Below are 26,999 nucleotides of genomic sequence, written 5' to 3'. Positions count from 1 at the left end.
CATAAGAGGCTCACCTGGTTCAAAACTATCATACGAAGCTCACCTGGTTCAGGCTCTCATACGAAGCTCACCTGGTTCAGGCTCTCATACGAAGCTCACCTGGTTCAGGCTCTCATACGAAGCTCACCTGGTTCAGGCTCTCATAGGAGGCTCACCTGGTTCAGGATCTCATAGGAGGCTCACCTGGTTCAGGCTCTCATAGGAGGCTCACCTGGTTCAGGCTCTCATAGGAGGCTCACCTGGTTCAGGCTCTCATAGGAGGCTCACCTGGTTCAGGCTCTCATACGAAGCTCACCTGGTTCAAAACTATCATACGAAGCTCACCTGGTTCAGGCTCTCATACGAAGCTCACCTGGTTCAGGCTCTCATAGGAGGCTCACCTGGTTCAGGCTCTCATAGGAGGCTCACCTGGTTCACGCTATCATAGGAGGCTCACCTGGTTCAGGCTCTCATAGGAGGCTCACCTGGTTCAGGCTCTCATAGGAGGCTCACCTAATTCAGGCTCTCATAGGAGGCTCACCTGGTTCAGGCTCTCATAGGAGGCTTACCTGGTTCAGGCTCTCATAGGAGGCTCACCTGGTTCAGGCTCTCATAGGAGGCTCACTTGGTTCAGGCTCTCATAGGAGGCTCACCTAATTCAGGCTCTCATAGGAGGCTCACCTGGTTCAGGCTATCATAGGAGGCTCACCTGGTTCAGGCTCTCATAGGAGGCTCACCTGGTTCAGGCTCTCATTCGTTGTAATATGAGCTCTGCCCCAGGGTTCTCCATCAAACATCGCCTTTGATTCGTGTGTGTTGTTATTATTACAAGCCACTGTCACGCACACACACACACAAACCCCGTGTAGAGACACAGGCTGCATTCGGCAAATGCCATTAACGAGCACGTTAATGGCAGCAGTGGCATGGATAGAACCGCGCCCGGCCACCTTCGTCTCCCCAGCAACTTGACAAAACTCACGCACGCGGAGCTTGCTACTCAAGGATGTCTAGGTCAACCGTTTAAGGCCGAGCCGACCTAGCGGGGGTCGGCTCGGCACAGGCTTCAGAACGACCACGTGCCACCCAGACCGCGACCGAGACTCGAACCCGGGTCGTATCGCGTTCGTCGCACGGCGCGCTAACCATTCCGCCACCGCTCCTTACACGTTACACACACACACGTTACACACACACGCGCGCAGAGGCGATCTCACGTCTACAGAGCACGTTCACCTCGGGTGAGCCGTTAATTGCTCGTCAATTAGCGCGGCTCATTAACACACAATGCACCTGCTCGCCGCCGCCGCCACCGCCTCCTCTTCCACTGTTAAGGCCTCGCATTAGTCAATCCTAACAGTGATCCGGAGTCTCAGTGACAACGACCACCAAATCGTCACCGCCCACGATTAAAACATTTTACCCACCGGAGCCTTTTGTAAGAGCCTTCGAAACATAGTTTTGATGAATAAAAAGCCGCCTCGTACCGCCTCGAACTGCCCCGTCCTACGTACAGTGCTTTCCCTGTCTCTGTGTGTACACACACACAGTGTGGACGCTACTGCACATAGACCCGCCTATGCTTATCCGCGCTGGTAAATACAATGAGCGCCGCCTACCCTAACTACGGTGTTGCGCGCGAGGCCCGAGCGTCCGCCTGTTATATTTCACACTACGGATAAACATCGGCGCAGGAGGGGAGGGGCCTCCAGAGGGCGGGTTTGTGGAGGGGGAGGAGCTGTAGGGGTGGGGGGGGGGAGCTGCCGATCGCCCTGCGCCCCCCGGAGTCACGTGCGCGCGACGGTTTCTCACGTGGGGAGGGGGTTGAGTGGGGGGGAGAAGTAGGGGGGGGGGGTGCATCACGTGATATGTTCAAATTTGGATATGCCGGAAGTGATCACGTGATTTAGATGGGGGGGGGAGCGGTGGTGCAGCGGTTAGCGTGTTGCGATTACGAACCCGACCACCAGAGTTCGATTCCCGTTCACGGCCACCAACACCAGTGACGATTATCTAAGCCGGTCCCTGAGCCTCCCCTATGTCGACTCAGCCTCAAATGAGTACCCGGTGCGTTGTGTAAAAATCATCGCCACTGGAGAGACAAAGGCGGCCGGGCGTGGTGCTGGGCCACCCACCCCAACGTGTAACCGTGCCGGCCTTCAAAGGTGCTCGCCTGCTGTTGCACTTGCCCCTACAGTCTGTTAAGGCTACCCGGGGGATCTTTGGGCGGAGGCGAGGTCATTGAGATTTTTTTTTAAATTAAAACACCAAAAGTGGCCTATTGTTGCACAACAAATTAAGTGTAATCTCTTATTGTTCCACGGATGTATGCAGGAATATAAGGAGATGTGTTCACCTTAAGTTGTTTTTATGCAACCATCCCAAACAAGTAGAGTCATAATACTCAATGTGATTATCCAGACAGCAACAGGCATGTGTGAGCATGGGACATGACGGTAGGAGTGATCCTACAGCTGCTGTCGAGAAATATCATCGTGTGGATGAATCACTTTTGCTTCAAATTTGCATGAGCTTTTCAGTCCTGAGGATTCCCTCATCGTTTACAGAAAGTGATACAAATGGTTTAAAACGGAAGCTTCCCCGCGAACACCAAGGCTCGTGATGAATTGTGTTTAATTTCCAGCGCCCGGTTGATTTTGCCCATACACTTGCATTTGTGATTAACGAATGAATCGTTAAAATCAGCCTTGAGTGTTGTTCCCTTCTAGATTTGAAATTTTCGTGACTGCAAGGATCCATTTGGTTCTTTCGGTAAAGTCACGTAGGTAAATTTTTTAATAATAAATTAAAAACAAAATAAAAGCAGCAAAATTACTGTAATTTTGCTGCGTTTTTTTACACCTGATGAAGGAAGCTTGTGTTGCCTCCGAAACAAAAATGAAAACTCAATTAAATCACGACGTCGTGATTTAATTTAGTTGTTTTCATTTTTGTTTCATATAATTTAATTTTTACCTACGTGACTTTACCGAAAGAACCAAAGAGTATGTTGTTCCCTTTTAGGCGTTTCTATCATCGTGGGGACATAAGTAAACATAAAATAACAACATAAACACGAAGAAAAGAACAATAAAAACAAACTAAAACACAAAATAACTGCCATCACCAAACACGGGCCATTAAAGCCCAAAACCAAGCAGGACCACAACAAAAAGAGAAGCAATTACAGCAGGAGAAAAAAAATAACTGAAGAGCTCAAGTTGCAGGCACCATTAAAAAGCCAAAGATGGCAGTGGAACGGTATTGAATAACCAAGGACACTGGAAAACAATACGTTAACAACAGCTTAACAAAGCAAAACATATCAGATGAGGCAAACAAAACACTTTGACAACGTTCATTAAAGATTGGGGGAGAAAAAAGCCCTAATCTTGTCCAAGTCAATAACTTGGGAATGACTGTTGCCTCACTCGGCACACAACATCCAGTATAACTACTCACTTTGGTTGTGGTTACAGAATATTTATTTATACTGGAGGAATCCAATGAGCTACAGAGCTCGTTTCCACAGATGTCCAGTTACAGAGACGAATGTCCACCTCCTGCAGTCCATCAGTGGCACTGAAAAAAGTGGGAAATTAAATCCTGGCAATGCCTACCCAGTGAATACTGCAAAGAAAGTATATTATCACAAACATGTATTAGAACTATTCTTAGTTTTTTCGGTAAAGTCACGTTGAAGAGAAACAACAAAATAACAAAATATATATAAAACAATAAAAAATTCTCACGACGTTTCGACCATAACTCAAACGGTCATCATCAAACCGACACACCTGATGATGACCGTTTGAGTTATGGTCGAAACGTCGTGAGAATTTTGTATTGTTTTATATATATTTTGTTATTTTGTTGTTTCTCTTCAACGTGACTTTACCGAAAAAACTAAGAATATGAATTACTGCAGTCACGAAAGCTTTAAATCAAAATGTATTAGAACTGTTTTGATGTACCTATTGAAACAACAGTAATACTAGCCTTTGATGATGACGTGATACTAGTTAATAATAACAATGTAATACACTAAATTTTTATTTAAAGCTTTCGTGACTGCAGGGATTCATATTCTTGGTTCTTTCGGTAACAATACAATTTTTATTTTATTTTATTGTTTCCCTTCAACGTGACTTTACCCAAAGAACCAAGAATCTAAATGTAATACACTGCACACCTACACATCCATTGAATGATCTTTATTTTGAGCATTATTGCATACACCATCACAAAGGTACATGATTCATAATAAAACTTACCAATAATAACCGTGTGCCTCTTTATAGGGACAAGTACAAGCTAATGGGCAGGTAACTATACCAAGACGCAACAACATTATATAATAGGCCTACAATTTTTGTGCAAAAAAATCTAGACATTAAACAAATAACCATCAGACAAAGGAATGGATAGTTCAAAATCTGTGACAGCATATTTTAACACGAGGCTTTCTTGACCAATATAATCTATAATACAGGTTTTTTGGGTTAGATCGCGTAAATATGAATGTGTCATTAAACCCGCCACCACCCGACACAGCCAATTAGTACGGTTTGTCACATACATAAACAGAACGTGTCAAATCGTTACTAGTACAGCACACCGGTGTGTTGGAGAGCAAATCCACAACATTTACAATCTTGAGTACGACATTTCGCCAGCAATTACAACTGGTATCAACAGGCGGCAGCCAGATTTGTCTGTTGGGATGTGGTCCAAAATCCAACTTGTATAATATCCCACACTTGTAGATCGGTCACCTATTTTTTTTAACCACCTCACGCAGGCAACTCTGTCCCTGCAGGGGAGGGTTGTCATGCATATTACTTAAGGGCAATTCATTTTGGTTGCTACAAGCGACATCCATAAGGTGTAAATATAAACCCAAATAAACAAGCACCCCTTTTTCTTTAGACGTGTATGTTAGCTGTGTGTCTCGAGCTGTGAAAAATGAGCTTCAAGTTTCATTGATCCTAAAAATATATTCTTTAAATCTAAAGCCTGGCATCGCCACCATTGCATACGCTCTAGTGATTTATCAACATGGGTTTATTTAGCTATTGAGTGTGCAGTCGGTGCAACTGCAACCGGTGGCCGAAGGGCCAGAGAGGCCTCGACAGCAGGTTCCAAAGAGATGAGAAATTGGACAGGGAGGCAGCAACGTCATTTAATTCCCTGCACCAAAGCCTATGCCAAGCATGCTATGCCACTTTTAAAGATAAAAGCCAACATTATTGTTGTAGTTGCATCTTAATTTACGACATTTCCACGGATAAAATGCTAATATAAAAGGGTTCCGCGTTGTGCACACTTTACACAATGCCGCCGATGCCTCACAGCTCCGGTTTTACGGGCGCCTCTTCCACAGCCTCAGCGCCACCCTCTTCCTCTGCGCTGGGGTTGAAGTTCAGCGAGGCGGAGTTAATGCAGAAGCGTTTCCCTGTGGGGGGTGGCCCGTCGTCAAACACGTGGCCCAGGTGTGCTCCACACTGTCGGGGGAGTGGGTAGCGGGAGGGAGAACGCAGTGGTGGTGGAGTCAATCGCTGCCCTGTGCCTCCCAATTAACACGGTTGGTTACGTACGGTGCGAAAGAAGTTCAACATACGTACATACATACCTTAAACATTATATTCGTGAATCGCTTGTGTTGCTATCAGAATGGGCGTTGAGCAATTATCGTCTCGCTTAAAATCTACTAAACCATGGCAACTGACAACATGGGACATTTGAGAATTAGTTGCCCGAAGGTTTTGATTTTAATTGTAAAAACCTGAAAAGGTTATTCTTATTATTTTTGAAACTTGTCTCCTACTGTTCTCTCCATACTTACACCATTACAAAACAAAGTGTTTTGTCGAAAACAAAGTGTTTTGCAAGGTTTTCTGCTAAATTCAATGGCAAAAGTAAAGGTGCTACCCTGAAATTGCTTGCTCACGTCACTGCTGGCGAAAGGGCCTCCAATAGTGGGAGCTCTAGAGATCTGCTGAGGGGTATTTTCTACCTACTCTTCCCTGCTCGCCTGGCATCTGCAAAGAGTTTGGAGTACCCACACTTTTCACCCACCAAACGTGAACTGCCGATCAAGTTACAGTGAGGGAAAAAAGTATTTGATCCCCTGCTGATTTTGGACGTTTGCCCACTGACAAAGAAATAATCAGTCAATAATTTTAATGGTACGTTTATTTGAACAGTGAGAGAGAATAACAACAAAAATCCATAAAAACGCATGTCAAAAATGGTATAAATTGATTGGCATTTTAATAAGGGAAATAAGTATTTGACCCCTCTGCAAAACATGACTTAGTACTTGGTGGCAAAACCCTTGTTGGAATCACAGAGGTCAGACGTTTCTTGTAGTTGGCCACGAGGTTTGCACACATCTCAGGAGGGATTTTTTCCCACTCCTCTTTGTAGATCTTCTCCAAATCATTAAGGTTCGAGGCTGACATTTGGAAACTCGAACCTTCGGCTCCCTCCACAAATTTTCTATGGGATTAAGGTCTGGAGACTGGCTAGGCCACTCCAGGACCTTAATGTGCTTCTTCTTGAGCCACTCCTTTGTTGCCATGGCCATGTGTTTTGGGTCATTGTCATGTTGGAATACCCATCCACGACCCATTTTCAATGCCCTGGCTGAGCGAAGGAGGTTCTCACCCAAGATTTGACGGTACATGGCCCCGTCCATCGTCCTTTTGATGCCGTGAAGTTGTCCTGTCCCCTTAGCAGAAAAACACCCCCAAAGCATAATGTTTCCACCTCCATGTTTGACGGTGGGGATGGTGTTCTTGGGGTCATAGGCAGCATTCCTCCTCCTCCAAACACTTTTACCCAGTTGTCCTCTGAATCATTCAGATGTTAATGGGCAAACTTCAGACGGGCATGCATATGTGCTTTCTTGAGCAGGGGGACCTTGCGGACGCTGCAGGATTTCAGTCCTTCATGGCGTAGTGTGTTACCAATTGTTTTCTTGGTGACTATGGTCCCAGCTGCCTTGAGATCATTGACAAGATCCTCCCGTGTAGTTCTGGGCTGATTCCTCACCGTTCTCGTGATCATTGCAACTCCACGAGGTGAGATCTTGCATGGAGACCCAGGCGAAGGGAGATTGACAGTTATTTTGTGTTTCTTCCATTTGCGAATAATTGCACCAACTGTTGTCACCTTCTCACCAAGCTGCTTGGCAATGGTCTTGTAGCCCATTCCAGCCTTGTGTAGGTCTACAATCTTGTCCCTGACACCCTTGGAGAGCTCTTTGGTCTTGGCCATGGTGGAGAGTTTGGAATCTGATTGATTGATTGCTTCTGTGGACAGGTGTCTTTTATACAGGTAACAAGCTGAGATTAGGAGCACTCCCTTTAAGAGTGTGCTCCTAATCTCAGCTTGTTACCTGTATAAAAGACACCTGAGAGCCAGAAATCTTTCTGATTGAGAGGGGGTCAAATACTATTTCCCTCATTAAAATGAAAATCAATGTAAAAAAATTTTGACATGCGTTTTTCAGGATTTTGTTGTTGTTATTCTGTCTCTCACTGTTCAAATAAACCTACCATTACAATTATAGACTGATCATTTCTTTGTCAGTGGGCAAACGTACAAAATCAGCAGGGGATCAAATACTTTTTTCCCTCACTGTATATAGATGGGTCAACAGAGGTGCCGAGTGATTTAAGAAACTCGGACATTCTTTTAACTGTCGTGCAGGGGGATGAATCCAACGATCTCTATATTGCAACTCGAGAGCGCTAACCATTGTAGGCACTGTCCTTTGGGACCGCATATCATGCTGCTGACAGTATCATGACTTGTGGCTGCGAAGACCGATACGTGAGTGGCAGTCTTTTCAATAGTGCCGGGCTTTGTAGCTTGACATTTGAGGAAAGGTCCATTGAGACTTTAGTTGTTTGAAGTTTTTTTTCAATCTTGAGCTAATCATTAAACCACGGAAGCATGTTGACTTTCGCGTGAATATTTTTTTTTGTTTTCGGCTCTTGTTAGTTTGCACGTTGCCCGCCTGCTAATCCTGCAGCAGCCGCCCACTGCCAGCGTTGGTCATGGGCTGTGGCTGTGTCCTTGCTAGAGAACTGCTGAGCTCAATGGGGCCTCACCAGCTAAAATAAAGTCTGAGTCAGCAAACAATGAGTGGGTTGAGCAAAAATAATTACCTACAAGCCTAGGGTTATATAGCCTTAAGTGGGCCAGCCTCGAGGAAGCCCGAGGTGTTGTATGTTGAACTTATTTCGCACAGAACGTAGCCAAACCTTGCTAGTCGGAGGTGCGGGGGAAGGACAACAAACGAAACACACAAAAATATAACAACAGATTTTACCCTTTCTGGCAATAAAACAGTTGTGTTTAGATGTTAAAACACCAAACGGAATCCTTTTTAAAGGAATCCTGTCTGCATTCACCACACAACTGATTGGTCCACACCAGAAAATGATTGGTCCACACCAGAGACAGCTGGTGTGGACCAATCAGTTTCAAAGACAATGCATATATATTATAATCATGACATGTTTTTTGTTTGCATGTTCACCACAAGTACGTGTGGTTAATGCGGATAGGATTAATTGAAAAAGGATTCTGTTTGGTGTTTTAACATCTGAACACAACTGTTTTATTGCCAGAAAGGGTCAAACCTATTGTTATATTTTTTTATGCTGGTAAGAAAGGTCCCATATTCAAACACAAAAAGCAGATCTAAAGAAATGAGTTTTCAATTTAGTATAGTGGTGGTGTATAGTAATGTAGTGTATCATAGTGTAGTGTATAGTAGTGTAGTGAATAGTGCAGTGTATGTATGTTGAACTTTTGTCGCACTGCACATAGCGAGCCGTGCCAGTCGGAGGTACGCAGGGAAGGACAACAAACTACACACAGGGAGAAAGGTGTTCTCACCTGGCCGCATGTCACTTCAGTTCGGTGCATTCCATGGGAACGGTCTTTGGAGTGCGAGACCGCATTTGCCCTTATGATATTGTAGAACGAGGGCCATCCTGCAGAACAAAATACACTGCACTCATGTCACAGACTAACGACACGTTTTTTAACGACACATTTATATTTACGCGATCGAACCCAAAAAACCTCTATTATGGATATTGTTTGCGAAAGCCTACTACGTGTTAAACTGTCACAGATTCTTTAATAATTTGGTAATGCTTCATTGGCAGTTGTGCAAAAACACAACGAGCAATAAATAACTCACCACATCAGTCAATAAAGTACCTTAAAATAACAAAATATAATACCGTAGGTGACATCAGACAATGACCCTTCTTCAGAGCACAAGTATGTATATGTTGAACTTCTTTCGCACCGTACGTAGCCAACTGTGCTAATCGAAGATGCAAAATAATTTTCCGCACAAATTATTTATGTTTTGTGAAGAAGCGCCTTTTCTCGAAATGCCGCCTATATTTTTTTATTACTTTTAAGGCGAATGTGTTGAATTTTGTTACCTTTAACGAGTTTTGTTCCCTTTAACGACTAACTAAATCACTTTCACAAACCAGGGGTTACCATTAGATCATTTTTAAAAAGTCAAATTAAAAGCACAATATGGAGCCAATTAAAATTTCAGTTGAGAGAAATTTCACAATTATACAATCAGATTTATCTGCTGCCCACCCTGCCACTTACATGTAATGCATTTTAAAAAATAATTTTTCAGTATTTGTGCTAACATTACATTTAATTTCTCACATTTTAAATAACAAAAAATACACCCATCTCATGTTGCTCAACTGAAGACAACATACCGGAGCCAGAATCATACTTTGCTTGTGATCTAAAATGGGAAACAAAATATGACAAACATGAAAATATATGTTTTGCTTCATATAACATAAATATAAAGCGGTTAGCAGGTGAATAAAAAAATCACAGCATGGTGCTTGTACAGTTGCTGAGAGGAAAGAGCTCATCCTTTCATACAAATGATTTTTGCCACACTGGGAAAAAAACATAATTGTATTTAATTCAATTATTTACACATTTAACCATGTTAACCCCCCTCCCATCTTAATCATAAACTTGAGCCAGCTGAAACGTTCTCTCAGTGGCATTCAAAATTGCAATTTTTATTTTTCGCGAGCCTGTCATTTGTTGCGTACGTTTCCCAAGGCAGAATCTTTACAACGTAAATAAAAAAAGCAGCATCGTACGTACGTAATATAATTATACATCTGCGGGACAAATAAAACATTTTGAGGTGCACCAGCGATGTCGCGGCGACCTCGCGTGCAGTTCATTTTTAAACCTCACCTCCAAGCATTAAAATATAGAAAGCACAACGGCGTCCGTGTAATAATTTTTACTGGAAAATAAAAAAAAGCACAAAAGCGTTCAGCATAACGGCACTGTTTGAATACCACATTTTCAAACATTCGTCAGGGCACATGGAATTTTTTCTCACGTTTAAGATTTTCACGCCCCCCCCCCCCCCGCTGATGAAGGGAATTACCACATTCGCACGCGGCACAACACAGGAATCAATTTGAAAATAAGGGCAATATATTGTTAAACTGTACAAAACGTAACCTTGAATGTCTGGCAGATCTCTGCGATCAAAAAATTCAAGGAAGCCGGTTGAAAGCAGGTGGAGGCGTAAGCCAATCATAAATCGAAATGCGTCTGCTCAAAAAGAATGCTAAACAATCTGGCGTTTAAATTGGACTGAAAGGCTGGTATCGAAAGAAAAGCAACTGCATTACCAGCCATTACAACCGCCAAATTCGTCAAAACGCTCTGCGGCTGATAAGCGCCAACACACGCGGCCCCGCTATGCTACAGTAAAAATCACTTTTGAAAAGTTGTGATTTGTCAACTGCACCATGGGGGGTGGCTGGGGTAAGGTGGGGTGGGTGGGTTGGTGGGGGGGGGGGCCCTCGCTAAAAATATCCTCGGCTGTCTCGCGTGAACGCTCGACGACGTACGCGAAGAGTGGCGCTTGGCAGACGACGCAGCCGTACGTCCCTTTACCCTTGTGCTCCGCGAACTTCCCTGTGAAGGCACTGGGGAGGGAACGGGGAACGGTGTAGAATTCAGTCAGCATTTCTTAGTCGCACTCTTTTACGGCTCCGGTAGACGACAAACTGCGTGATTAGAGTCCAGTCTTCGCCCGTGGATCCCATTTAGTCATTGCCTTAGCGACAGAAGCAGTCAAACGTGTAGTGAACGCTTAGGTTACTAAATGTTGGTGCGAGGGGCGCCCATTTTTCCTTCCCCCAAATATTATCAGGTCGGCCAGTCCGTCAACTCCGTGAATCTTTTAGGGTAGAAATATAGCTAAATACCATGTTTGATCTTCCTTCGGTAATACATTATCTGCATTCCGAATAGTAAATTTTATTGAAATTATTCATGCTTAGTTGACGTTAGCACTGCAGCAATCGTCACGCTCGAGGACTTTTGTCCCACTCAATCAACGTTGACTAAAATAAAATCACACTTTGTTGACGAATTTTTTACGTCAGTAACTTAATTAACAAAATTAGAACTGGATAGGGTGACAGCACAGGTGTCACATGCGAGCCAGAGTAAGCAAACCCCCGCTGAATGAAAGCACCGTCCTACAGTATGCCACGGCGTCGGTAGTACCAGAACTCCTCTACTTACGAACATTAGATTTACGAACATGCCTCCGGAATGAGGTTTTTTTGGGTTAGATCACGTAAATACAAATGTGTCGTTAAACCCGCCACCGCCAATTAGTAAGGATTGTCACGTAAACAAAACATGCCAATTCGTTATAACCTAACTCGTTCGTGAGTAGAGGAGTCCCCGTATAGAGAAGGGCTTCCTAAACCGGAGATCAGCGGGGCATTTGTAGTTCGGCAAGGTCGTGATGGGAGGTGGTCCGGTGACACCGCTTCACGTTCAATTTCTTTCACGAAGCACCGTTGGGAGTCTTTACTTGCAAGATGGTGCACGAAAACATTTTTTTAGGGGTTCACATTTTAGTTTTTTGTAAAACCAGGTGAGAACTCAAGAGACGAGGGTGAGACTCATTTGCAAGGGTGACGATGCATTCGTCTGGGTGAGTGGGTGGGTGGGGGGGGGTGCAATGCCTACGATGTATAATCCAGATTGACTAATTTGCGGGCAAGTTTTTATTTTTAGATTTTTGGTCAATTCGGTCCACCACTGCGAACGGCGTCAGGGCCAACTGGTGTCTCCCGAGCCGCGTGTGGCTCTTCAATCCACCGCACGCGGCTCCATCGAAGGGGGCATGACGTAGAATGCGCTGTCACAGTGGCAAAGAACAATGAACGTATCCCCGTGCTGTGCCGAATACTGTCAATAGAGAGAGGGTGCTTCAAGAATGTTTAAACACTTACAGTGAGGGAAAAAAGTGTTTGATCCCCTGCTGATTTTGTACGTTTGCCCACTGACAAAGAAATTATCAGTCTATAATTTTAATGATAGGTTTATTTGAACAGTGAGAAACAGAATAACAACAACATCCAGAAAAACGCATGTCAAAAATGTTATAAATTGATTTTCATTTTAATGCGGGAAATAAGTATTTGACCCCCTCTCAATTAGAAAGATTTCTGGTTCCCAGGTGTCTTTTATACAGGTAACGAGCTGAGATTAGGAGCACACTCTTAAAGGGAGTGCTCCTAATCTCAGCTTGTTACCTGTATAAAAGACACCTGTCCACAGAAGCAATCAATCAGTCAGATTCCAAACTCGCCGCCATGGCCAAGACCAAAGAGCTCTCCGAGGATGTCAGGGACAAAACTGTAGACCTACACGAGGCTGGAATGGGCTACAAGACCATTGCCAAGCAGCTTGGTGAGAAGGTGACAACAGTTGGTGTGATCATTCGCAAATGGAAGAAACACAAAAGAACTGTCAATCTCCCTCAGCCTGGGTCTCCATGCAAGATCTAACCTCGTGGAGTTGCAATGATCATGAGAACGGTAAGGAATCAGCCCAGAACTACACGGGAGGATCTTGTCAATGATCTCAAGGCAGCTGGGACCATAGTCACCAGGAAAACAATTGGTAACACACTACGCCGTGAATGACTGAAATCCTGCAGCGCCCGCAAGGTCCCCCTGCTCAAGAAAGCACATATACATGCCCGTCTGAAGTTTGCCAATGAACAGCTGAATGATTCAGAGGACAACTGGGTGAAAGTGTTGTGGTCAGATGAGACCAAAATGAAGCTCTTTGGCATCAACTCAACTCGCCGTGTTTGGAGGAGGAGGAATGCTACCTATGACCCCAAGAACACCATCCCCACCGTCAAACATGGAGGTGGAAACATTATGCTTTGGGGGTGTTTTTCTGCTAAGGGGACAGGATAACTTCACGGCATCAAAGGGACGATGGACGGGGCCATGTACCGACAAATCTTGGGTGAGAACCTCCTTCCCTCAGCCAGGGCATTGAAAATGGGTCGTGGATGGGTATTCCAGCATGACAATGACCCAAAACACACGGCCAAGGCAACAAAGGAGTGGCTCAGAAGAAGCACATTAAGGTCCTGGAGTGGCCTAGCCAATCTCCAGACCTTAATCCCATAGAAAATCTGTGGAGGGAGCTGAAGGTTCGAGTTGCCAAACGTCAGCCTTGAAACCTTAATGACTTGGAGAAGATCTGCAAAGAGGAGTGGGACAAAATCCCTCCTGAGATGTGTGCAAACCTGGTGGCCAACTACAAGAAACGTCTGACCTCTGTGATTGCCAACAAGGGTTTGCCACCAAGTACTAACTCATGTTTTGCAGAGCGGTCAAATACTTATTTCCCTCATTAAAATGAAAATCAATTAATAACATTTTTGACATGCGTTTTTCTGGATTTTTTAAATTGTTATTCTGTCTCTCACTGTTCAAATAAACCTACCATTAAAATTATAGACTGATCATATCTTTGTCAGTGGGCAAACGTACAAAATCAGCAGGGGATCAAATACTTTTTTTCCCTCACTGTGTATGGGACTATCGTTTTTAATGGAAAAAGAACGGATAATGCACTGTAACATGATAACAAATGTAATGTTAATAGCTTCAAAAAGTCAAAGAGTCTTCACCTGTTCGCCATCATTGTCAATACGTGCCTGGAATCTTCTCCAGATGGTCTCCAGAGCCCGGAGGCAGCAGCACATTTATTGTGGTATTGTTGCAAATTCTCAGAAGTGTTAACATTTTTGAAGCACCCTGTATATACACACTTGGCTCTTTGCAGAACTCATGGCTACTTTTTGGCTCTTGGCCTCTTACAGGTTGGCCACGACTGTGTCAGGGGATCTTTGAGGTCCACTGTGACGCGGACGGCACCTATTATTATTAAGGTTATTATTAGGGTGAAACCTATTCTTATTTTTCATACCTTGAATCTGGCAAAAAGGCCCCATGATACAGCTGCTCACCCCGAGCTATAAACGGTCTGATACGTGTGGCGCTGTCTTTGTACTGTCAACCTTTTGGCGTTGTTCTCTGGTCTGACACTGGTGGTGAGACTAGGCCATAAAGAAGGCTGTCTCTGGTGTAGGCAAATCAGTTTCAAAGACGATGCGTACAACACCAGAGCATGTTTTGTTTACAGGTTCACCACAAGCACTGAGTGTGGTTAATGCCGTAACTTGATTCCTTGCAAAAGGTTTCTATTTGGTGTTTGAACACCTTAACACCTCCTGTTTAATTGCCAGAAAGGGTAAACCCTATTCTTATTTTTCATACTATAAAGGTCATTACAGCCCGCAGTAATATCCAGGGGGATCGCTGGATCCAAAACGTGCAACCGGTGCATCAGGCGGCGAACGCCCATGTCACCGTAGACAATATTCCACCCAACGGTGGCATACATGGTACACTGTGTCGTATCTAACGGGGCGGGCTGCTTAATCCCTCCAGGATAAATAAAGATTCCGTTTCCGACTGGACTCGACCACGGCACGAAAGGCGACGACGGAGCGAGGCACTCACGGCTCGGTGCCCTTCTCCTGGGTCACGTGGAACTCGAGGGGGCTCAACTTCTTGCGGAGCTCCTCCTCCGCAAAGTTGACGCGACATGTCCTCGTGTCCTTGCACGAAGCTGTGGGCACAGCGCAGGGCAGGCAACCTCTCATGCCCCCCACCGTTTTTCCAGCGGCACACCTGAGACAGAGCTCACGCGGCGAGGGGGCCCTCAACGGCACAGGTTGTTTTGGCACTGGCCTATTCAGAGAGCCGAGCCAGAACATAACTGTTACATGCTGGCATCAAAATACATCTGTATCTGGCTCGGGGCTAAGCAGGACGTGGGGATATTGACGGGTTCGCTGCGTGCGACATTGGCCGGAAACACAGCGAAGACACAGCATCAACCGTGCCTTGACTCGATTCGTTAGTTTTGTGTGATGTTAACGGCACGGCGGTGGAAGATCAACCCGACGCCTCCTGAGCAATCATGAGAATTAAATCTTTATTCAGAATGGAATAATCCGATGAGCTACGAAGCTCTTTTTCACAGATGTCCAGTTGGGGCGAGTCAGGAAGTTGCAACACTAAACAATACGAAAACAGATCGGAGTGCAAATTATAGGAAAGCTAAGCAAGTCACTAAATGAAAATATAGCACGGCCCCAAAGGGGGGCGCTTGCACAGCGGAAAACAGGACCTCCAGCATCTTCCCCAGAGGCAACGAAGCACCTTCTTCTCAGACGGCATCACCCAGAACTCTCCTTCAAGAAAATAAAACAAGGTCCAGATACAACGGCATTCTAGTTTTGAGCCAAACGAGCACGCTCGGTATACCCGTGTTGCTCTTGGCCTATAAAGGCCTCCCCCCCCCACCCCCTCCGGCCCCAAGGTTCATTTTAAAATCGGTGCCGCAGATTTTTTCAAATAAGCGAATGGATTTTTTTTTTCCCACAATACTTTTTGACATTTTTGTGCGGTTGTGTGTATATGTCCTTGACATTTACCGAAGAAAAAAAAACATTTTAAAATCCTCGGCACTCAATAGTTGATGCTACCTGGGCAATGCTTCAATACCCTAACGTCAACATAAATGCCGTTTTGCCAAAATCAATATCTCTGTCTTCCCATAACAATAAAAAAATACAAGGCTGTGCGTCAATCCACTACTAGATAAAGCTTTTCGCTCACCGTGTCAGTTACGGGGGTTGTTTGACCATACTTTACTTTGGTTGCTCAGTGCTGGTTGGGTGAAGTGGAGGGGAGGGGTACCCAGGACCGGTTCAGATTTCAATCGTTGCTGACAATCAGCCGAAGAAGAGAATAGAACTCAGGTCACCGGGTTCATAGTCTCGTGCACTAGCCACTCCGCCACGACTCCCCATCATCAACTTCTGATCAATAGACTGTCGAATAAGAGCATCCTCAAGCCATCGCCGTCCGCCAAATGACAACAAAAACAAGCAGCAGCGATCTTGGCAAGCCGGTTAATAACTCTCCGACGTCTCTTTGACGTCGGAGAGGCTCAACCGCGTGTCGTTGGGCACAATGTCCAGCGGTTCGCTCAACGTGCTGGGGAGCTTTTTCAAGGAACTCGGGTGCCAAACAAAAACGCTCCATTGCTCGTGGAGCGGGATGATATGCATCATGATCCACGTGTGATTTTGGATTAGGCCATGTGTCCTTTCTCAAGTCGTGCGTAGTGCAGAACGACACGAGGAACAACTCGAAGAAAACGTACCGGAAAGCAACACAGAACAACCGCGGAAGCCGACGCAGTGTTACTAAACTCGTTCAAGTTTTATTGCCGTTCAAATTTGGCCAATTCACAATTGCCAAGGATGTTTTACCCGCTGGGGTAGGAAGGAAAAAAAACAACAAACGTGCGCGGTGCATTTACCGACTAAGGTCGTCGACAGGGCAATGTGCCTCCTCGCGTGAACACTACCAAATGCCCTGCCAGCAGCGCGGACAGCGGCGCAGCCCAGCAACCTCGCTGCCCAGGACATCGTCGCACCTTAAACTGCAAAAAGGCATCACATCACCGCTTTGGCCACGGCCACGTTCACGGGCTCTCGGTTTTTATTCATGGCGAGCGTATTGATCCACAAGTGGTGGACCGCTAGAAGCAGTGACAGCAAAGCCAGCTAGTGCGAGGTGTACGTGGACTCGGGGTGGAATAATTCACACACACCCCCCCATCCCCACCACCCCCTGGCGCTCACACCCCCCCCCCCCCCCTGCCCAGGGATTGCATTGCCACGATTAGATTCTAGAATGCTTAATTTTTTTTTACATTGTGCTACATGGCAGCCCTTGTCAATCCACTGCTGGATGAAGGTCTCCCCATGCTGTGTAAGCCGTGGGGGTTGTTTTCCCACCCTAATCAGCGTGGGTTTGTAAAAAGGGTCACAGGACAGGGTCAGATATCGCTCGTCACCGATGTCAGCCGTGAACGGAAATTTAACTCTGGTCGCGTGGTTCATAATGCAGTGTGCTAAGCACTATCACACCGTTCCACCCCCATACATGTACTGATTTTAAACATTTCATTCAATGCACGTGTGCAAAGCTTAGGAATCGAAGATCCATTGACGTATCATCATTAGACCTCCCATGTGTGCCTAACAGTAACATACACAACATCTACATTTAAACGAACAAGTGTTAAAATGTTTTACGGTCATGTTATTTTTCCAAACAAGACTTCATTATTACTACCAGGAATACAGTGCACTTGACCGACGCATTCTTAAGAATGTGTCATTCTTAAGAATGTGTCAGTGTGTGATGATGAACTTGATCACATGGACTAGTGAAAGCGAGCATGGATTTTTTTTTTAAACCACATGACCATGGCAATATTCATGTTCTCAAAGCACAGTTCTGAGCGTATTTGGCACGAAGACTTTTCAGTTGTGTTTTATATGTTGGCCTCAGTATTTTTGCATTCCTGTTTTCCCAAAACACCCCCGATGCTGCACGGTATATTTAACGATGCCCATTTTATGTGTGGGGTGGAATGGTGGCAGTGATTCAACGCAGGTGCCCGATTAACCCAGAAAACCAGGTTCAATTCCCAGCCACGGTGAATCTCAGTGGGAATTCCTATGTGAATCAGTCCCTCTCCTTCATCAGCTCGCAAATGACCGAGTGTCGTGAATTATGGTCAAACCATTCCCACAAAGCATGGGGATATTGTCATACAATAGAGGATTTTAAAAGGGCTGTACATTATTAATTTTCATAAAAACTATTTTGCATGAGGCATTTTCTTTTCCTCATGAAATAAACCCATCCATAAAATTTGATGGTGTAAAAAAAATTAAATTGCCAAAAATATTTGGCACGGTCAAATCTTTTAATGTTAACATTTTAATGTTAGGCTTTTTTGATAATGTATTTCGGAACCAGTGAATGAGAGGTGATTTTTTTTTGTATCCATACAAGTGGAACAATTGCTCCTACTTTTACTTGGTTGGACATGGCGAAAGTCTTCAATTTCCCCAGTAGATGGCAAACGGTGACCTCGTAACCAGTGTAGCTCAAACACGAGATCGAGTTATGCAATGAGGCAAAGCTCATTTCACGTGAGCTGTACACACTTGAGTGGAGACTCTCAGTCCAAACAATCTCTAAATAATAAATTCTCACAATTTGCAAAGTGCTCCTGCATGCATAGATATGGGCTACCCAGCAGCATTTAACTGTTCACTAAACACAGCATTTGCCTGCTTCAATAAATTCTGCTGGGAACACATTGGTCCTGGAAGGCTAATGGGCATAGAGACGAGAAAACCTTCGTTTAAATTTGAAATGGTGCCTAATGATAACTGTATAACACACCGCTCACAATTAATGATTTAATGGTCAGTGCACACGTGAAAACATCTCTGCCAATGGCAACGTATGAGGTCGTCAAGCGCCAGCAGAATGAGCGCCGATTATTGGAAAGCCAAGGGTGGGGATTTTGCCACATGAATGTGCGATTTTGTCTTTTTTTGCATTCTCAGAGAAATATCGGCATTGGTAAGTGAGCAAGTTTTGTTCACGACCCAACTTATGAAGCCATTGATATGTTTACGCGTTTTATTTGCAATTATTATACCGTTTTTACCTCCGATTAGCACGGATGGCTACGTACGGTGCAAAACAAGCTCAACAAAACCTTTACTGCAGCCTTGCATCCCTTTGATTTTCACTCGTGAAAAATGTACAATGTTAATACATACAGACGGTTTGATGAAACAAAGTCGCTGTATTCACGTGCCCATGCTTAATTTGTGTTTTCGATTATTTACCTTCTTACAAAAATCTGGCCGCGTCTCGCACCCCCCAGGGGGTGCGTGATGCTCCCCGGGTTAACAAGAAGAACCACTGCTTTAGAGTATTTGCTTTTGTGAGCCAGGTAAATCGGTTCTTACTTGGTTATACGTAAATAAATACAGTCTGTCATTGTTGCCGATTGTAAAAATTAATAATTAGGCAAGCGTCTGCCACCACAAATGAAATAATGCGTTTGTCCATCAGCCGATCGGCGTTTAAAGCCGATGTCTTGCGGCAAAACATTTACTCGATCAGACAAATGTTGCCTGTGTTGAACTTCTTTCCCACCGTACGTAGCAGCCAACCGTGCTCATTGGAGGTGCGAATCAAGGCATGTTAGCTGCCCCTGAGTAGCGATATTCGGGAGCACTTTGAAAAGCGTAGGGATTAATTGAGATAATATCTGGGCTAAGTGTCTCTCCACTGAAGTGTGTGCAGCTCATTTAAGACTAGTCCTGTTCCCCATTGCATAACTCGATTGCACTTGAGTAATACAGCTATGTTAAGTCAGTGCAATTATGCATTCATATTAAATGTGTACCTGCTTTGTAGCAGCAACCTATGGCCTCACGTTAAAGTCACGTTGCCTTAAAGAGCTCTCAGCGGGTTATAAAGAATATACAGTATCTCTATTAAGTGATATTGTCATCTGCGGGGGATGGGAGAACACCGAGTGGACACGATGTTTTGAGTTTGGAGATGACCGTAAACGTAAACGTTTTAAGAGAGAGGGGCTGAGATCGGAAAGCACAGGGCCACGAAGTGGGAGGCTGGAATTTGGTGGTACAGCACCCTGGAAAAGCGAGCAGAAGAGACGGGGCTTGAGAGCTGACGAGAAGACGCGAACGCATGGGGCAGGCAGGTGTTGGTCCAAATCATTGCGCGTGGACGTAAAAAACAAATGTAGCGGGGCCGTCTCGAACGGCAACAAGCGAGAACGGTCGCGGGTTCGAAATGACCACCGGTGACCAACTCAAAACCTTTATACATCGCATGCCCACTGTAGTAAATGTGTCAGTCGTCCTTCCCCCGCGTAACTCCGATCAGCACGGGTGGCCACGCACGGTGCGAGAGACGTTCAACACAACAACAACCAAGTGGCGGTGACGCCACCGCGGCGCTTGTGCCAGGCTAGGTGCACGTTGAGGCCACGTGAAGTGTCGAACGCCCGCCGTCGGCGGGAGGTCGCGGGGCAGACCCAGGTGCCACATGGGTCGACCAACTGAGATGGCTGGCCCATGCACCCATCCAGCTGTGCCCCCTACCGTGCCAATGTGCAATGCTGCATTACACACGCGCGCGTGTGTTTGGATCCCGTTGGCCAAAGCGTTGCCGCGTTCACTTGGCGAGCGATGGGCGGACCCGCTTCTTAAGCGGAAGCAGACGGCGCGAGCGCGCGGGGGGAGGGAGGGAGGGAGGAGGGGGGTAACGTGGGGTTACCTGTGAACGTGTATTGCGTCGCGACCACCAGCAACACGAAGAGCAGCAACACGACGGGAGCGATTGCACCCAGCGCCTGCGACTCCCAATCGGCGCACATGGCCACCACGTGGGGCGTCGGCGGAAGGTGGCGGAGGGCGGATGTGACGCGCCGACCGGATGTCACGAACAGCTGCTGATCGCGCATCGTCACCACGTGCGTGGTAAAGGGGGGACAGGCCACGTGCGTGGTAAAGGGGGGACAGGCCACGTGCGTGGTAGAGGGGGGACAGGCCACGTGCGTGGTAGTGGGGGGACAGTCCACGTGCGTGGTAGAGGGGGGGGACAGGCCACGTGCGTGGTAGAGGGGGGGGACAGGCCACGTGCGTGGTAGAGGGGGGGGACAGGCCACGTGCGTGGTATAGGGGGGACAGGCCACGTGCGTGGTATAGGGGGGACAGGCCACGTGCGTGGTATAGGGGGGACAGGCCACGTGCGTGGTAGTGGGGGGACAGGCCACGTGCGTGGTAGAGGGGGGACAGGCCACGTGCGTGGTAGAGGGGGGACAGGCCACGTGCGTGGTAGAGGGGGGACAGGCCACGTGCGTGACAAGCGGACGGATCGGAGACAGCGCGGCGTGGTGCATCGATGCCAAGTCGTCTCGGTCAGTCGACCACCCCTCCCCCCCCCTGTAGGCACCTTGCTGCGCCTGTTCCCGTGACCTCCTTTGCCAGCGCGGCCCTTCGACTCCTCACGTGGCCTCAAAAGTGCACCCAGCATGGCACAAGCGCCGTGGTGACGTCACCGCCACTTGGTGCGCGGCTGTTCTAAATACATGTATTTTATTTTTTGAACGGCGCTGAATGGGTTGTTATGGTGGCCTAACCCTGCTGAATTTAAAGTCACGCAGGACAGCGCTGACGTTTCTGGACCACTGGTGGAAATTCCACATTCCTATAATGGGAGTCAGATATTTCTCCACGGTGCGCCGCGTTGAGTGATGTGGGTTCTCTCGAAGTGGCACTTTATTTATAGACTCCGGAGAGATGATTCTTGTCATGACAGTGAGCTGAGTGGACGTCTGACCGCACGGGCTGTCATTTTGAAGGTCGTCTGGATACATTTTTTCTGTTATTTATGGAATAAGTCAATCGTTTGGCACGTACTATTGCACCATGTTACATACGTATTATTGCCGAGACATTGTCTGCCTCGCCTGGTATACAGGAGGTCGTGGGTTCGATCCCAACCCTGACACCTGTACATTCGGAGTTTGCATGTCTATCTCCCCGTGGTCATGTGGATTTTTAAAAACATGCCTTTAGAGGATTTAGCTGCTCGAACTTTATACACGATAAGCCACTTCGTTGAGCCATCATTTGTGGCTAGGTCGCTTCTTAAAAAATAACTGTTATAGCTCGGTGGGACCTTACCTGGTAAAATCAAAAATAGTTTTTATCACCATGGATGATTAAAGTCAGTGATTTCCTGCTTAAATGAGCATACAGACAGACGGTGCTTATATTCTGTTTACAGCCCTGAGCCAGTGGTGGAAATTCCACATTGCTATGCTGGGGGCGAGACTTATCCTTAGGGGCCGTCCATAAATTACGTCACGCGATTTTGGCCGATTTTTGACCCCCCCTCCCGCCCTCGTCACACGGCGTCACAAAAAGTCAGACCCCCCTCAAATATGACGTCACAAAGCTCTGCCCCCCCCCCCAAACCATATTTCCATTTTTTAAATAAAACATGCTTCAAATCACTTTAAACTACAGTATTGTCAATGTAGTGCGTATTTAATGTGGCACTGCACTCTGATGTTGGAGAAAACACGCATTAAAATGGAATCTTTGGAAAGCTGAAATTTAGCATAAAATTCACTTGCAAATATTCAACGTCTAACTAAAACTGCAGATGTTCAGAATATTATATTGAAATTCAAGAGCCGAATGGCTCACAGGGCTATACCAAAATAAACTGAAACTCTAATAATTATAAAATATTAAAAGTAATTATAACTATTAAAAAAATACTTTAAACTTTGTAGTAGAACGAAGGAAAATGGAGAGTACATTTCTAACAATCACATTCATTTCACAGAATTAAAAGCCCTGGTAGAATCATGAGAATCAAAATGTTTAATAATCATTCAAAAAAATTACAAAATGTATGCTACTCCATTCTCCCATGGAGAAGCAAAATGCTCCTTCACGGAATAAATAAAAGGTGACCTTAGTAAATTTATATAATCAAATAGTTAATAATGAAAATTAATCAAAATTAGTGTTGTTATAACGATTCTATTTAATTAATATTTATTTAAAGTTGTGCATTTTGATGTGACGTCACATTTCTCGAACCTCCCCCCCTCGTCACACATCGTCACAAATGTCTGACCCCCCTCCCCCCCCCTTGGTGTATGACGTCATTTATGGACGGCCCCTTAGGCCATCATTGCTGATTTCACAAAATGGTACCCATTTGATCGACCGTGGAGAGATGATGGATTGAGTTAAATAACCACCTACGAGGATATGAACTTGCAAGCCGCTCGTTCTGCTGCTGAGCCGTCTACACCGCTGAGCCACATGTCAACAGAAACGTGGACAAGTTGGTTGATATACCATGCCCCAGTAAAAAAAAACTCAATGATGATACCCACAATTACCCAGATCTGTAAGGTCTCTGAATTTGAGCATCCAAAATCATCGAACTACCCAGGTGAGTGGCTATTTACAAATGAGCTCATAGTGACAGGTGAGAAACAACATGGGTAGGTGAGTGTAATTGGAAGTTGAGTTCCTAAAGAATCCCTGCTGGGAGTTGTTCCCAATAACAGCTGCTAGGCTATTCACAGATGAGTGGGTATTGACAGATGAGAGCCATTAATATATATAGAGATCCCATATATACAAGACTCCGTGTGAAACACGTGCCGATATTTAATCTGCCGTAGCATTGCATTTGTATGCGATGACAGATTATGGTGCAGGTTTATAGATCGCATGCTTTGTGTGGCTGTGCTGCTGAATATGGCAGTGATCATTAATTTATTTTGGACAATAACGTGATTACAGGGGCAAAATCGATGTCTTCCTCATTAATATTTCATGCATTGTCTCGTGCATAAAATACAAGTTGGATTCATATTACGTCTAAATGCGACCACATGCTCAATGCGTGGCACAGAAACAGTGGGTATATTTAATTAAATATATAAAGAGAAGGCAGTTAGTCATAGACAGAGGATAAGATAATGGTCTAGTTTATTGCTTGAACAGAAGCAGGGAGTCGACCATGCGGATGACCTACAGGGCATCTGTGAAAATATCTTCAGAGCTCATCAGATTCCTCCAGTGTACATAAATATTGTGATTCTGACTGGGAAGGCAGTTTCAGATGATGGGGTGAGCAGAGGATAATTTTGAGTCCACCAGCCAATGAGTTTTTCCGACCAGCAATGCATTACAGTGTTTGTTCAGAAACCCAAACTCTGTACTGGTTTTGATCTCCCGGGTCTCATCAGCAGCCTGTTTACCACGCGGTCCGACAGCTATTGTCAGGGTCGGGATCAGTGGCTGCTTGCCAACTCTCCCAGTTTAACCTTGCATTACAGCCATAACACCAATTAAACCTCTTCAGTTAATTGAACAAACTTCAGCCTCGTAACCTAGTTCAAAGTGTGAACTGTGAATCCTTTAATTGGTGTGAAGCTTCTGGCCTTTTTCTTTGCTGAAAGAATTCATCAAGGTGAAAATTTATCACATCAGGGGCAGTGTTATTCCTCTTCCTACGAATTACTTTATTTTGCCCTATATTCACGTTTAAGTATTTTCATCCACGCCTTTACCACACGTCCATCTCCTTCGCACTCAGCCATGAGCAGTGCGTCCCCACACCACCTCCAAAAAATACAAAAATACCTCCATTCGAAGACCCCCATGAATGCACATTCCCCCCTCCCCCCGCCCTATGCAGCATCTTGAGATGCGGTCACATTTAGACAATTCATAAATCCAAATTGTCTTCTGTGGTAACCCCTGACCCCTATTAGTATAATTGGGTTATTTTGTGGCAAATTTCTGCTCCCGTGACTAATGAGCCGGATGGACTGGGCTGCCGTCTTGAGATCTACTAATGAAGTATATTCATCGTGGAGAAATTCCCTGCGTGCGCTCATAGTTGCAGGGCCCTGCTTCGTCTTCACCGTTTGCTTCTCGGGCATGCGGAAATGAAGGTGCCGTGCGCGTGTGTGTGTGTGTGTGTACCCCGCTGGTAGTGTAGTGGTTTTCGCGCTGCGCTACGAACCCTGCGACCCGAGTTCGATTCCCGCTCACGGCCAACACCAGTGACGATTATCTGAACTGGTCCTAGGCCTCCCCTAGGTCGACTCAGCCTCAAATGAGTACTTGGTGTGAACTGTTAGGCTATACGGGGGATCTTTGTCTTTATGTCCCCCGCTATGTGCGTTGGCAGTAGCAACCCCGGCAGCTCAGTATTAATGGGTCACGTTTGCATGTTTGTGTCATTGGCCTAGTTGGGGTGATGCGGTCCTGTTATTGTGTTTTTACCTTTTGCCAGATCCTGCAGATTGTGCAACGTTGATTCACAACTGAAATGTCAAGGTCTGCTCTTCCGGTCTACTAACCATCTGGTGTTATGTCTCACCGACCTCTGGGTTCCTCTCCGATGCCTGTCTAGAACCCTGCCCTCCTCCAATCTGCACACGTGCATCACCCATTGCAAACGTCTTCCTCTCATTAAATCTACAATAATTTATTTGCGCGTTGTATTCACAATTTCCTTATTATCCTGACCATATTCTTCTGTGAATTTCCTGGAATCTTGCACATGCTCTTACATTTGAAGACCAGAGGCATATTTTTGCTTGCTTTTGTTAAATCCATCTAAGCTATCTGGCTGGTATATTGACACAGACATTACTCCTGCCTCTATATCAACACTGAAGTTGAACTATCACCTTACCAAAATGGTTTATGTAGTCCATAAAAGCCCACAATGTTAATACATCTCTCATTACAATTCCCTGTGTTTTGAAAATTATTTTTATCCACATAAATCACACTCTGCGGATGTTGGATAGCTTTTTAAAATTGTACACTCACCTCTGTGTTTTTGTATTTTCATTCATTTCAGCTGAAAATTTTCCCGGCCATCAAACAAAGAATCCTGCAACACTTACGAATTGTCACCGACACCACCACCATCACCTATAACAATGAAGCGGATCGTGAAACCGATCCAGACCTGGATCAGCATCGCCCCACGCACACTGCAGGGCACAGCGCCGTGCCCTGGCTGGCACCGGCCGTCACTAAACAATTTAGACCCCCGCAGAAGTTTTCCAGACGGTCCGTCCATCATTCCCCTGGCGGCGGGGTCCATTGAAAGCGCAGGCAGTGGCACGTCGTTTCAGAGGCCGTGCCAAGAACGATCTCGGGCCAGCCTGCGGTGTCGGGGTCAGGCAGCCCGGCAAAGGAGCGGGGCACGACCCGGAACATCGGGGCACGGCGGCCTCGCCGGGCTGAGGCGGTCCTCGCCTCCGCGAGACTTCTCGTCCTGGATTTGGTCTCCGCGCGCCGGCCGTCCTGTGCCCCCCATCGAGAGTGAAATGACGCGGGCGTGGTCGGCGACCGCGCCTCGAGCCAGGCGGGCGTCTGGAGCCGGGGCGGCCGAGGGTGCGGGAGGGGACGATGGCGACGGTCGTGGCGGCTGTGGCGGCGGGGGCGAAGGCGTGGGAGGGCGCGGGAGAGGGGAGACGGCGCTGGGCTGCGTCCGCTCGTGGAGCAGACGATTCCGAGCGGCGGGAATCTCCGAGCCGTGGGAGTCGGCCGCCTACATTGTCGCGCACGTGCTTGGGGCTAAGACGGTGAGGCTGGCGCCGCTCGCGGTCGGTCCCAGGGGTGGGCCTGCCTTAGACGACTTTCCTCACGGGAAAATGTATTAGCTTTTCACTTTGGTTCATGTTTGTGTGCAGTGTTTTCGATTTTTCCTGTAACGCGCGTGTTTTTGCCCTGATTTCTAATTGTTTTTTTTTCTCTTCTTGCGCTTGTTGAAATTTAACTTCATTATACTGTTGTGTTTTATTTGATTTGATTTATTTTGTATTTTCTGGTGACCCTGGTCACTCTTGCAAACGAGACTATCGTGGTCGCGAGAGTTCTCCCCTGAGTAAGCAGACAAATCGGAAATTGAAACGAATGCCGCCGACTTACCACGCTTTCGTGGAAAGGGAGACCCAGTCGGTCAAAACCGGTGCGGATTTGGCATAAACAGATGCTGCTGGATGGTATTGCTCTATTTGTTCGGGAGACACATAACTGG

General features: G+C 46.1%; 3 protein-coding genes across 14 annotated transcripts in view; 1 reads left to right on the top strand and 2 right to left on the bottom strand.

The window, feature by feature from the left end:
* EEA1 (early endosome antigen 1) overlaps window positions 1–1,577 on the bottom strand; it is a 50,874-nt gene extending 49,297 nt beyond the window's left edge. For 2 of the 4 annotated variants that reach the window (XM_032954340.2, XM_032954342.2), the window contains exon 1: window positions 1,273–1,400. In XM_032954340.2, the coding sequence (XP_032810231.1) occupies window positions 1,273–1,323 (51 nt within the window). In that variant the 5' untranslated portion in view covers window positions 1,324–1,400. The other 2 variants (XM_032954341.2, XM_032954343.2) reach the window with 2 other exon arrangements.
* Window positions 1,578–4,178: 2,601 nt separating this feature from the next.
* Window positions 4,179–20,874, bottom strand: MSRB3 (methionine sulfoxide reductase B3). 2 transcript variants are annotated; one of them, XM_032954351.2, is made up of 7 exons: window positions 20,673–20,811; window positions 16,807–16,929; window positions 14,934–15,042; window positions 10,932–11,009; window positions 9,756–9,784; window positions 8,893–8,990; window positions 4,179–5,483 (listed from the first exon to the last, which is right to left on the bottom strand). In XM_032954351.2, the coding sequence occupies exons 2-7, from the start codon at window positions 16,913–16,915 to the stop codon at window positions 5,328–5,330; spliced, it is 579 nt and encodes a 192-aa protein (XP_032810242.2). In that variant the 5' UTR covers window positions 16,916–16,929; window positions 20,673–20,811; the 3' UTR covers window positions 4,179–5,327. The 2 variants fall into 2 exon arrangements, with proteins under 2 accessions (XP_032810242.2, XP_032810241.1); XM_032954350.1 differs by lacking the exon at window positions 16,807–16,929 and having other exon boundaries at window positions 20,673–20,874.
* HEMK1 (HemK methyltransferase 1, mitochondrial release factors N(5)-glutamine) overlaps window positions 20,779–26,999 on the top strand; it is a 47,472-nt gene continuing 41,251 nt past the window's right edge. For 4 of the 8 annotated variants that reach the window (XM_076067023.1, XM_032954347.2, XM_032954348.2 and 1 more), the window contains exons 1-2: window positions 21,165–21,315; window positions 25,812–26,544. In XM_076067023.1, the coding sequence (XP_075923138.1) occupies window positions 25,894–26,544 (651 nt within the window). In that variant the 5' untranslated portion in view covers window positions 21,165–21,315; window positions 25,812–25,893. The other 4 variants (XM_032954345.2, XM_032954346.2, XM_076067021.1 and 1 more) reach the window with 4 other exon arrangements.

Source organism: Petromyzon marinus, chromosome 14, assembly GCF_048934315.1.
Source record: "Petromyzon marinus isolate PM22_M1 ecotype Great Lakes invasive population chromosome 14, UKy_Petmar_22M1.pri1.0, whole genome shotgun sequence".
In the NCBI taxonomy this organism is placed as follows: domain Eukaryota; kingdom Metazoa; phylum Chordata; class Hyperoartia; order Petromyzontiformes; family Petromyzontidae; genus Petromyzon; species Petromyzon marinus.
This window is presented reverse-complemented; position numbering and strand designations above follow the sequence as displayed.

Bases quoted from the DNA above. Each gene is read 5' to 3' on its own strand.
- MSRB3 (XM_032954350.1), bottom strand. From the start codon at position 20,859: ATGCGCGATCAGCAGCTGTTCGTGACATCCGGTCGGCGCGTCACATCC. The intron at 9,785-10,931 runs GTACGTCGTCGA...TTCCCATTTTAG, and splicing joins TGCCAAGCGCCACTCTTCGC to ATCACAAGCAAAGTATGATT. The intron at 8,991-9,755 runs GTATGTTGTCTT...TTTGTTCTGCAG, and splicing joins AAAGTATGATTCTGGCTCCG to GATGGCCCTCGTTCTACAAT.